Below are 13,468 nucleotides of genomic sequence, written 5' to 3'. Positions count from 1 at the left end.
AAAGAGAAAGAAGTTATATGCGTTGTATAGAAAATGGTGTTCCTTATGGTATATGTGATCAATCATGCTAATTGGAAGAGCCTTTATATATTTACTGCGACTTACCTCCTCCTTTTCGCGACAAGCTATATTGATAGACATGCAACGTGAATATCATTGCGGGCTCGAGTCCACCTTGAGGTCGTCCTGCTAGGGCTGCGTCTAGGAACAGTGCTGCTCGCTCGGCGGTGGGTGCTCGCAATTCAGTCGGTCCGCCGAGAAAATCATCACGCAAATAAACTCCAGGCGAGTCGTCGGATTCTGAAAATGATGAATGAACAATATGAGCATAAGAGCATATAAGAGGGAAGGCTTGGTTGGTTTTTGTATGGACGGACGATTAGAGTATATAAATTTTGTTTGTTTGCAGGTTGCACTGGGGACTTATACGGCAGTACCTTTACCTGTCTTATTTGCCACTGGGTGTATTGTTTTGTATGCGCGAACAAGTTGAAGTAATGAGGTAGCGTGATAAGGGAACAATTACCTGTGTTCACACATAGGTTAACCGTAAGTCCATTAGGGAAGGAATATTGCAAAAGGCGATAAAGAATAACAATGAACTAACCGTAAGCTACTATTTCATTGTTTCGTATCGAATAAGTGGACAGCGAACTACACCAATGGGGTTGTTTTTGTGGAGAAATAAAAAATAAACGCAGTCAGTCACAATAATGTTAACAATAATTAAAAACTAATGCAAAGCTTGTTGAGCTGTTCATAAACGATAAGAAATATAAAGGATTTATAGAAAATATGCCAATAAACTTCGTTGGAAACCGAAAATTCTAAACTTAAGAGCTTTAAATTTTAATATTTACGAATTGCTAGTAAGAGCACTTGACCGGGGTGAAAAACTTTCCCAAAATGTATGCAAGATTCTAACGTGTCGTTTCTAAGGTGGAGAATTGAAAATAAAACTTTTTTGAGAGCTGTCAGTTTGCGATTAAGAAATACATATACAAAATTTCTCTGGTTGGCAAGGTTTTTCTCCTGGAAAACAAATCTTACTTTTTCAATGATTACGATGGTCTTTATTCAAATCTGAATCCACGTCAAGTTTTGGGGAATTATTTTTTGAATGTGGAAAAACCAAACGCATTAAAGGTTTCGAATTTCAAAAAAATATTCCAAGTCAATAATAATCATTTTCTTCGATATTATTTGTAAATATTAATAACACAAGAACAATTTTAAAAAATCTCCTAAGCTCGTTAGATTTGAACTTTCTTACATAAATATTAAAGAAATAATGAAATGTTTGTGTTGAATCGGTTTTTAACTGAAAAAGGTTTGAAAGAAATTTTAGTTTTTATAATAAATATTTCGTCTTAGCAAATCACGTCAGCTTTTGAAAAATTCTTGATAAAAACAAAGTTGAAAACGGTGTTTTTGAAATGGGAGGTTGATAAAATTTTACTCTGCAAAATTATGAAACAATTTATTGTTAAGGACTATGGTTTGTTTTTTTAAAATACCGATTTTGGTTGTCTTTAACATTTTTAAAGAGCCTTTTTTTAAAAGTTGAAGTGATAGAACAATTAAAAGTATTGTTATATTTTTGGGACCGACAAAAAAACTGGGTTAGAAGCAATATAATCGTTACTGATCAATATTATGAAAAACATGAGCAAAATTTGTTGCTTTAGTTTTGGAACACTTTGTTTTAACTTTCAGCCTCAAAAACTTAATGAAACGGATGAAAAGCTTTATGTGAGCCTTCTTAAAAAGTAATTTTCTAAGACTCTCTGTCTAAAATATTGAAAGTTTTTGCCCGAAATATTGAACGTTTCTTCTTTGTCCAATTACTATTTTATAATGGTTGTTGTAAAACTGTGTTCTGTTAGTATGAAATGGAACTCAGCTTCAATCCTTAAACAATAAGTTTTGCTGACAGCCCCAATCACTAGGTAAATACAGTAAAAGTCTTTCTATCAGTCATATTTGCCAAGTTGGTTAATAGTTAAGTAACGTTTACTTCTACTTCCTTCTGTTACTTACTTTTTTTACTGACGTTATATTTTTAAAATCATCTTTTATCAAGCAATTTGATATAAAATTGTAGCTCCCTTTTATTTCTCACTATAAAAGAGCATGTTTTTGTTAAAAGCTTGAACATTTTGGCGCTGATTCACTACAAAGTGTAGCGTGATTAAACATTGTTTTTTCACTTCTTACACGAATTTGAAAATCATGTTTCAAGTTCTTGCAGGAGAAATTTGATTTTAACAACAAGTACGTTAAGGAAGTATCATACCCGCTGACATTCAAAGTATTGGAGAGATCTTGGGAAGAAAGTTTAGCAAAAGTAAAAATGTATTCAATGATGGTTGTTCCAGTTTTGATTGCTGTTATATGAGCTATGGAAATCGGTGGTGTTCATTTGTGAGTTTTTTCTTTGTCAGTGAAGGCAGTGTTTAGAAAATCGTATATAAGGCTTAAGCTTAATCTAAATCCTGTCTTCGAATTATATTAGGATTAGTTGAATCTGGAAGCAATTCAAACAAAAGATAAGTTTTTGTTTATAATTTTCTGTCCCACAAGTTTCAGAAATATTGGTATTTCTAACCCAAAGTATCTAAGTCTGACTTTAATCTGTTAAACAAACTCAGGAACAATTGTGATTTCGATGACAAAAACAGTCCTGGTTGAAGGAAGCTAAATTAAGGGCATATTTCGATATGAGAAAAATGATGAATTTTAGTCGGAAGAGTTACGAAGCGAAGTAATTTCCAAGCGATTTCAAGCGTTAGAAATAATTTTCAAAAACAGCGAACGTTTTTGTATGTGAGAAAGTCAGTAACTCGGTCGAATATTGTTTCTGTAAAGGTAATGCTGCAAAGACTATATTGGGTTGTTGAAACCAAATGAAACCATTACGATATCGACTTAAATTAAAGTGACTGCATAAAATGAGACCAAACGGATAACAAAGTAATTCAAAAGTATCACAATGTTCAACCTAATGCTACCAAACCCATTAAAACCTGTCTAAATATTATCAAATGGAATTCTTAAGTACTGTAATACTCCAATTACCAAATTTCTCCAAACTTGCGGTGTCAGATTGGACATGATTTTTTCATCCCTTTCCCCTTTTATAAACACTCAAAATATGACTTAATTCATGGTGATGGTATTCAAGCTCATCTAAAACATGGGATGAGGTTTTAGCTAATGATGGGCAATACGTTTGAATGATTAATTTTTAACCATTTTTCACAGTACATTTTTACCCCTTTCCTAATAGTTTTATGTCTAATTATATTTTCAATGAAATTGTGTATCATGCCCTTAAGCTTCATTTTTCATTAAAATTTATCAAAAAAGTCCCAATTTTAAAGAGAAGTTTTCATGAAATTATAACCTATAATTTGTAGTTCTAAGCTTCAAAGGGTTTATTACTTCACTTTAAGGCCCCATCTGCTTCTATCATAATCACTTAAAGTGAAGAAAAAGTTTCACTAACGACTAAGCTCAACCCATCTGGCCTTTCCTCATGATTCTACTATATTCTAACTTCCTCAATGTATATGTACGTCCACTTAAACACGCATTACAATAAACTACAGTACCTTACCTACCTACTTGTACAGAAGTACTCGTATATCTAACTTTCCAAAAAATAACTTGTGTTCTTCAATTTTTAATCCAAATAAATTTCATCCACTTCAATTAACAATATTTTAACAAATCCCCTACTTAACTTCATCATTAGAAGAGAAGCAGAAGAGAAAGTCTTCTTTTACAGTAAAAAAAAAAGGTATGAAAGGTAGGTAAGGTAGTTCTATATAAGTAAAACCCTCCATGATCTATCCATCCATCTAGTTCTATTATACATTTTATATAATATTTAACTTTCTAACCCTTATCTCTTGGGTAAATGTCTAGCTGTCTGTCTACCTGTCAGTTGAACTACCCGGAACACCATAAGGACATTCTCTCTTCATCACCTGACTCTATATATATAAAAACAATCTGTAAGTAACTGTAGCTACACTCAATACAGCAGCAGAAAGGTGTAGTTGAAAAAGAGAAGATATGTCCGTCAAGTCCGTCAGTCAAGAACAAGTCAGTCAGTCATTTAGTCAAGCTTTAATTAATTATCACGCCATTACTGCTGCGCCAAAGATACCTTGTGCGTCTATTGTCGTAGTCGACATCGTGGTACTCGTAGTTGAAGTCGTAGTCGTCCATCGTCTAAAAACCAACCCTAGTCAGTCATAGATTTTCACTTGTCGTTCCATGTTACAAGACTCTCTCTACACTACACAGGTACATCTTCCCATAAGAAAATATGTCCAACCCTCTTCTAAGTGGCGCCCGGTTGAAAACTGATGAGGTAGAAGAATTCGTCATTGTTGCTTGCTTGCTTGCAAACGAAGGACCACAACCAAGACCAGGACCAGGGGTGTTGCTGTATCGAATGACGGAAGCCATAAATATTCGCCTCAAGTGGAATTAATTTGTACGGTGTTTTGTTTGTTCGAGTATTGTAGTATTGCAAGAGTTGTTCTTCCCTTAATTCTGGGTGCTTTTTTTGCTTAGGTTTGTTATTTTTGTGCAGTCTTATTGTACAGGTCAATTGTAGAATAGTTCAACTTATAGTTCGAATAAAATACACTCCTATAACGTTTGTCCAATAGACCAACGACGGACGACGACTGAACGACTTACCTGTCGCATGGGCAGCTAATAAATCCTTTGAACTGGAATCGGGCTTCGTTGCGCTAACTCCCAATGCACTCACTCGCACTGAAAATCGGGCACCGGACTTCTGTCGCCGCTCATTGATGCCCTTGTACAGCCAGGATATTGCACAGGGAATGGCGCCCAATTCACCCGATGATTGAATTCCGCCCAACATTGTCCGTGATTGTCCTGCAGGCAAAGACAATATGAGAAAAGAAAATATTGTATTTTTGTTATATCGTTAGATTGTAGAGAGAGAGAAAGAGAAGGAGCGATATAAAGGACATCGAATTGGTTGTAGGAAGGATATATATATATCTCTTTTTTTGAGATAGTTTGTAACAAATTCATACCTGAACTAGGATAGCCAATTGTTAGCAGACATCCATCGGAGCCCTCTAGGACAGCAGGTATTACTTCGGACAATGCCGAGGCACATATATCAGACTGTTTTGAAAAAAAGGAGATGATTGGATATGTATAGAGTACCGTTAGTTAATTGGAGGGAAATGTAAAGTTCTGAGGTGAATTTCGACAGAAGAATAGTTTTTTGTCAAAAATAGAAACAGAATCAACAAAAAATCGAGAAAAGAAATTTTTCACTTTTTTCTAATTTTACATTTTAAAGGTTGGTTTATATGAAAACCGTATGACATATTTCACTATAACTCCATTAATTTGAAAGGACATGATTTTTCCAAGGCTTTGAGATCCATTTTGTATCAAAAAACCACTCGTGACATTTTTGGGGTTATAGTGAAACAGTATATTCAGTTTTGACTGTAAAATTTTCTGGCGAAATAAACTTTTTTATCTTAGTTTTTCTTTTTGGAATGAAATAAACAGAGCTATATATCTATATGTACCTGTTGGTCTTCAGCAGTAAAAAGACTATCAAAGGCAAACATCTTTGGGGCGGCAACCATCGGTCCACGTTCTTGTGAGGTAGACGCAGCAACTGTTGTCGCTGCACTAGGATCTGTTAAAGTGACTTGTCTTTTCTTTTTGTCCACAGCCATAAAATGAGGATGTTCTTCGTCCATGTGACTGTCTGACACACGTAACATTACTTTGACCTAAGTAAACAAAAATAAATAATATAACACAAAATTTAAACATACTTATACTTCTTATAAAGGAACAAGCTTACGTCTACAGAACTTATAAGAGTACAAAAAAAGGGTTCAAAATATATTAAATTGATTTATGAGAATGTTCTCGGTTATGTGCATGTCAACTGTAATATGTCAGACTAATGCACAAATGCAGTTAGCTTCCGCTCTTTATATATAAAACCACCTCCTTAAAGAAGGGTTAAGTTCATACACCTAAGGTAGGAAGGACATTTTATACAGAGCAGTCGTTGAGTCTTTTTGTTGCAAACATGCAATGAATGAATTTAGAGTGCAGTAATAAAACAAAATCGCGGAATTTCTCTGTTGACAGGGTTTTATGATTTTACAACATTTAAAGTGAACTTTATACTTTTTTGTGACAACGACAATAAAAAAATAAAAAGATGAAGTAATTTAAGATGTCAACTTACCTTTCCAATACCATAGTTTTCTTTGTTCGCCAATCGACGGGCTAAGCCAGGGGGTAAAGGTGGTGGAGCTCTTTGAAGAGCTCCACAAAAACCGCCGTTGCGTGATGTGTGCGCCATATCGGTGGAACGGCTTTTTGATGAGCCACCACCTTGGGCGAGTTTTTGTGCTGCTCTGTAAAGATTGAAAAAAAAGAACGAAATGAGGAAATTGTAATTTAAAGAAATGAATTGTGTTTTTGAGAAATTAGATGAATTTAGTTGGAAGAGTTTTGAAGGACTGAAAGGAAAGGTAAAGCTTTTTTTTCCGAAGTGAGAATTTTATGAGAACATTATAAGAATTATTCATTTGTAGTAAAAATTATCCAGAATTCAATTCACTGGATTACAAAATAAAAAAAAAATACTTTTTTTAACGGATCAAGATGTCCTGTATTTTAATATCGCCTTATAATTTGTTCATCACACGAGGTATTCAAAATATGCCTCCTTCAAAAAAGTTAAAGACGAGCGAAAAAAGTATTTCTCAGCCTTAGACACATTATAATTTCTAAATCGCTGAAAATTACCGAGGTATGTCGTTTTTGAATGTGTTAACAAACATATTCTGCGGTATACAAGTAGAGAGGCTTGAAAAATGGGTCGAAAGGAAAAACATTCTGTCGGATCTCCAAGCCGGATCTTCACTCTTTCATCAATCATAATAGCTTTTCAAGCTAGGAACAAAAAAGTTTATTCTTTTTTTTGTGGACTTCAAAGCGGCTTTTGACCTTGTAGACAGAAGCATGCTCTTCTATAAACTCTCACAATTGGGTATATCTTCGATGTTTTTGAAAGTAATTAAAGCAATGTATACTGAAACTAATGCAGCAGTCTGGGATGGGAAGATATTTTCAGAACGGTTTAAAACATGTACCGGAGTAAAACGAGGTTGTCCACTCAGTGCCTTGTTGTTTTCGCTGTTCATAAACGACATAGAGGAAGCAGGCTGATTACATTATTAAAACTTGTACCTACCAGGAGAATAGACTGTCGAAAAAAATGGTTTTGTACGAACTGACGAATAAAGATTGGTGGATGAAAAAATGGCAAGATATAGGTAATACTTGTGGAGAGATACTGCATATAGATTTCAACAATTTAAACAACTTAAACACAACATTACAGGATTATACAAAAGAATGAAGACATAGTTCGAGAATCCTTTATTAATAAAGCTCGCGAATCAGATAGTAGAGTACTATACTCTCAGCTCAACAATAACCTGAACCAACGAAACTACTTCCATGATGGACTTAGCTACAAAGACATTTCTTTAATTTTTAAAGCAAGGTGTGAACTTATAAGTTTAAATGCTAGACTCTATAATGGTAGCTTCAATCAATTTTGTACGTTATGCAATTTAAAATCAAAGGAGGATTGTTATCACTTCATAAGTGTATGTCCAATATTTTTTCAACAGAGGCTAGTGGTTTTTGATAAAAAACATTAACCATGCAAGAAACACTCCACTAACTTTGTGTGCTGATTTTAAAAATTATAAATTTATTTTCTAGTTAAAGAAAATACTATAGTTTCTGAAAATTGTCATTAGTTATGAGTCTTTACATCTATATGATGTTTTGAGGAGCTAAATTTAATGTTTTGATGGTTTTGAAAAAATTCTACTTAGAGGTAATTTTTAGTTCTGATTTTGAATCTGAACTTTAATGTAAACCATTTCCTCAAAAGTTTTAAATACTTATTTTCAACATTATTTTTTTTTTCAATGTTTTTCAAAAACTTAATGTGACAGATTTGTTTTTTTTTTGTAGTCAGGTTTGTTACAAAAATAAAAGTTTCTTCTAAAAACGTTGTGCCTTTTCAGGTTAAAAACACAGTTTTAACATAAATGGTTCAGCACTTTTTTAAGATTAATGTCAAAAAGCTGAAATCTAACAACTTATGAAGATTTTTCTGGAAATTTGTGAAATACTATAAATATTTAAGAAAAGTATTGAACAAAAATCTCTATATGTTTGTTTCCGAAATTTAAAAAAATATAATCTCACCATTTTTGATACGAAAAAGTTGAAAAGGAACAAAATCTTTTCGAACAGACAGTGAATTACCCGAGTTTTTATCGTCGAATAACTGTCGATCAATTTCCCAAATAATAGAATGCTTTAGTGAAACTCAAACTGAATTGAAAAAATTCGGATTTTTAAGTCTACCTTAGATAATTTTATAAGTATTTTATTTTTAAGTGAGAAATCCACTTACGTGAAAAAAATATATAATATACCACGTCCAAAAATGTAACCTTAATTTTTTATTTGGACATTTTCACCTGGGAAATATTTCATTATAAAATTTAATTGCACAATTATTGAGTTCAAATTAGAAATAAGACCTTAAACAACCTCGAAAAAATTAAGCATAAAATAGATATCAATTTTAAAAGGGAAACTTTTCGAAAACCAAACAACTTTTAAGTGAATCTCACACAAGTGAAATGAAATTTTCTCGGATGAAATATTTTCTGGTAAAACTTATAAGGAGCAAATTTTAAAAAGGATATTAAAATCTGCTTATTTACAATGTCTTTTTTATGGCCGTATACTTATTGATCAAATTCCTATTTATTGAAACTGGATAAAAATTCAAGTAAAAAAATTAGATTTAAATATCCACTTAAAAAATATTTTTTCATTCTAAATGAAAGCTCAAAGCAGAGTTTGGAAAATTAATTAAGAAATTTTAAGAATGTACCCTCATTTTTTATTTACCATTCTTATGTGTTTCACTTAAAACAGTTTTCACCCAAAAACATTTTAGTTCCTCAGGAATTTTCCGAAATATAATTAATTTCACTAGACCAAAAATTCACTTCATATTAGCAAATAAACAGCAAATCTCATAAAATGGAAACTAAATTTTACCAAGTGAAATATTTTCAAATTAAATAATTTAAAAAATAGAAAATAATGGTAAATTTCCAATAAAAAACTTTTGAAAATGTGAAACTCGCCTTAGTGAAAAATTCGAATACATTCAACAAGTTTTAATTTTAATATTTGTTTCTTTGAAATGAAATAAGTTCTGTGAAATAATAAGTAAATCGAACAGGGGAAACAACTTTTATGGAACTTCTTCACATGTTTATTATTTTTCATTGTTTCTAAATTCACTTTTCTTAGGTTCTTAATATTTTCACTTTCACTTTAACTTTAAACAACCTCGAAAAAAACTAAGGACAAAATAGAAATTAATTTTGAAAGAGAAATTTATCGAAAATCAAACATCTATAAAGTGAATATTTTCTGGTTAAGCTTATAAAGGATTATTTTGTCTGTCTTTTTTATGAAAATGGACTTAAATTAAGAATTAAAAATTTCAGAAGAATATGATTGATTTAAAAGTATTTTCAATTCAAGTTCGAGAAATATTCAAAACAAATGGGAAGGTCATTCCACAGTCTAACACCATGAACGAAAAAATTGCCTACGCTATTCTAAACATGTAAAGGTGGACGAGCGCAATAAAATGGAATAGCTAGAAACAGAAAAATTAAGACTATTACATAGATAACTTGGAGTCTTTTTAAAAATCAATTTGAAGAGTAAAATACAACAACGGTATTTGAAGAAAGCTACCAGATCGCAATTGAAAAGCTGACGATCTTGAAAAGAAACATGATCGAACCTATGTAGGTCAAAAATAAACCGAGCTTTTGCATAAAATGCCACCTTTAGCTGATTGGGAATCAAGATCAGCAAATAGCTCACATCCGTATGTTATTACAAGTAAGACAAGTGCTTTTACCGGCTTTAATTTAAAATGGGTAGGTAGTACGGGTCTAGTAACAGATAGTACTCTAAGTGAGGCATAAATCTTTGACACAACTGTTAACCTGTTGTTAAAGACCAAACTTAAACTTCTAACTTGGTCAACATATTAATTAATACAATTATTCAATATAACATGATTAAAATTATCTGGGTTTGGTTTGTTTATTGAAATCGGAAGAGCTTTCGTTTTTTCAGGATTCAGTTTAAGTCCGTTCCGTGTCGACCAATCATATATAGCCTGTTAATCAATGTTCATTTTGAAATTGTTATAATTTTAACTCCTCAAAAACATAATCGAAAGTGAAATGAAAAACTAACGAAAATCCTTTAAATCAAAGCTTCTATAAAATAAGACCCGCTCAAGGTGGAAAACGAACTTAACTAAAATACACTTCTTTGGTCACCAAATATTTAAAGATCAATTATCACATCAAGCGAAACTCGGTTTCTTGAAAAGCAACCCTATAAAGAAAACGCTTCCATTTCATAACTATTTTTCACTTTCACTATATTCTCACAACTAAAATTTTCCGATTACGTCACAAAAGTAAAGAAATGTTTGGTTTTACTCTCAAAAATCTAAAAATAAATATTTTCAAAACATTTTTTGAGACCAGTTACTTAGTTTTATTTTTAGGTGAAAAGAAAAGTCTGTGAAATTTCACGCTTTATTATGAACACATTATTTCATGGGTTTAGAAGAATATAAGGCCACTAAGGGACTTTTCTATCAGTCAGTAAGAACTAAGCTTTAATAAAGTTGCCTTAAGGCTTTGTAGACCCCTATATGTCCGAAACAATGTGTGGTTAAAGTCCCTCAGTAGACCAAGTTAATATGAACTTATTTCCCTGCAAAATCAGAAGTGGAAAGATTTACTTGTTTGACGTGGTATATAGGGTCCGCCATCTAACGTGTTTTTTTCAACTAGTGCTTATTTCGTGAATGGTAACACTTAGTTCATGTCTGATTTGACAGATAATCAGTTGTATGCTTCCGCTGAACGAATATGGTTGTGTATACGCTTGAACAACGCTGAAAAATATTGCCTGCAACCGATTTTGCAACAAAAAAAAACATCTTTCCAGATAAAGCTCATTTTGATCTTAGTGGGTTTGTAAACAAGCAAAATTGTCGCATTTTCGAAAATGGAACAAGGAGTTATCACAACATGTTGACCAAATTTTTGTTCACAAAAATTGAAGAAGAGGATATTGGCAAAGTTTAGTTTCAACAGGACGCGGACGGCGCTATGTGAAACACATCCGTAGCTACACTAGAAGTTTTTATAAAATTTTCAAAAAAATAGTTATTTGAAGTAATTAGATTCTTGTAGGTAGTCTTTTATATTTTTAAACCGATTTTCTGATGGAGATTGAAAAGACTTTTCAGGTTAAGTCTTAAAGCCAAACAAAAAATTAATATAATTCACGGCAAGTACTTTCATACATTGAATTCGAATTTATCAAAAAGCTCTTAAATTACTTAGATAACCCAAAGTGATGTAATAAATGAATGTGTCTCTTTAAAAATGTGTATGAACTTAGCTTTGAAACAAATTAAATTAATGAAGTCCTTCTTACAATTTAGCTTCCTGATTTGGGAACCTAATTTAACATTCGCCTATATTCTATGTCTGTACTGTGAAATCAAAATATTGTATGAATTAATCACCACCACCTTTCGTACATTACAGCCCCAACTTCTGTAAAAATAGGGAACAAACAAATGATACCTATGTGAAATTTAGACATCAAATTCCACCCAAACAATCACACAGATATATAAACTCCATGTCCTGTTTTCGAGTCTAGATATAAATTAAATAGGCGTAGAGTCAAATTCCATGCTTAGGTATAAATACTTTTATTTTTCGTTTGGTTATGATTAATTTTTTAAACACTACCAAAAAAGTCTAAGGCAACATGGAGCCTCTGCATATACTCATTCCCAGTCCTATAGAGTCCATCCACCTGTGTATGTCTGGATATGTCCCCTAAAAATAAAAGCCTGTTAACTTTCTATTTGTAATCCCAGTGTCCTGGGGCGACAAGCGTAACGAAAGTGAAAAATAGAGATATAACTTAATTATCCCTCTTTGGACTTTTAGTCCTTTGTGTAGGCCAAGCAGGCAGTCTACCTCTAACTATCCTATCTAACATTTCCCAGTTCATCTTCTCCTCACCACACCCTCATGTTAAGCAGAAAAAAAATAACGAAGACAAAACACGACAAAACAACAACAACATCAAAACACATCCCTTTTTAACCTCATTCGGCTCGTTTGTTCCATACTTCGGGCTCATCCGTTTCGTTTATTTCTTCATTTATTTAACAACACAAAAAAAAACACATACATACATTTATATAAAAACAGGAAGATGTAAAAAAAAGGATCCCAACATTTCTATAAATGGGAATGAGAGGCCATGGAAAAAATAATAACAATAATAATTTCAGGCGACAATAGCTGTGTCTTTTTTTCCAGTTCGTTTGTTATCCTTACACACAAACCGACCGACTACCGACATCATGCATATGGTGTCCTGTGGGTGTCCTGGGAAGAGTTTGGTTGCCATATACTTACCCACCTATACTTTGATATGGTAACTTTGGACTGGTATCTGTATATGGGAAATGGAAGTCACACTCTATACAAACAGGTAACAAATGATCCGAGGAAGAATAAAAGAATATAACACACAGCATCATCAGGATTCAGGAGTAGCACTATAGCATCAGCTTTAGCTCCAGCGATATAGGAGACTGGGATTCAGAGTCAAGCCAATGATCCTTGTTGTAGGTATGAAGTTACTTCGTGTATTCATATCGTTTGTAGATATATATTTATGGAAAATGGCATAAGACAAAGAGTAAAATGTATGAAAATGTTATCCAAATTGGAGTAATGTCCTTGCATTTTTCTCCCTTTCTCTATCTGTCTCTATCTGTTTATAGGGAAACGCCTGGATGATTGTGACACATCATTCCATTGCTATAACAGAACTATATAGACATTGTCATAATTCATTTTATTCTTCATTTTGTTGTCGTTTATTTTTTGTTTTTTTATTTATTTGTATGTTTCTTCTTTTAAAGCATCAAAACATAGATCATCCTGTGTCGTCCTTGTTATTGTTCTCATAGGAAAAAGCATATCAAACAAACCGAGGAAAAGGATATATGAATAAAAAGCGAAAGCGTTCTTTTATGTCGGCAATATGTCAAAATTGGTTCAGCTTCAGTTGTTGGTCGTTCTTGTTGTTTATGAGTATTTTTTTAGCAGGATTTCTACAGTTGGAGATATTGGGTGTAAAAACAATTTGGACAATTATATACGTTGGTACCCAAAACACAGTTTAAATT

General features: G+C 32.6%; 1 protein-coding gene across 1 annotated transcript in view; it reads right to left on the bottom strand.

The window, feature by feature from the left end:
- The window catches only part of LOC129949941 (kinesin-like protein GA13060), a 171,067-nt gene that overhangs the window by 5,031 nt on the left and 152,568 nt on the right, over positions 1–13,468 (bottom strand). Inside the window, exons 5-9 of the mRNA XM_056061689.1 lie at positions 6,278–6,449; positions 5,598–5,807; positions 5,085–5,178; positions 4,717–4,920; positions 106–300 (exon numbers count right to left, since the gene is read on the bottom strand). Coding sequence (XP_055917664.1) covers positions 106–300; positions 4,717–4,920; positions 5,085–5,178; positions 5,598–5,807; positions 6,278–6,449 — 875 coding nt within the window. The remainder of the gene's footprint in view (positions 1–105; positions 301–4,716; positions 4,921–5,084; positions 5,179–5,597; positions 5,808–6,277; positions 6,450–13,468) is intronic.

Source organism: Eupeodes corollae, chromosome 3, assembly GCF_945859685.1.
Source record: "Eupeodes corollae chromosome 3, idEupCoro1.1, whole genome shotgun sequence".
Classification (NCBI taxonomy): domain Eukaryota; kingdom Metazoa; phylum Arthropoda; class Insecta; order Diptera; family Syrphidae; genus Eupeodes; species Eupeodes corollae.
This window is presented reverse-complemented; position numbering and strand designations above follow the sequence as displayed.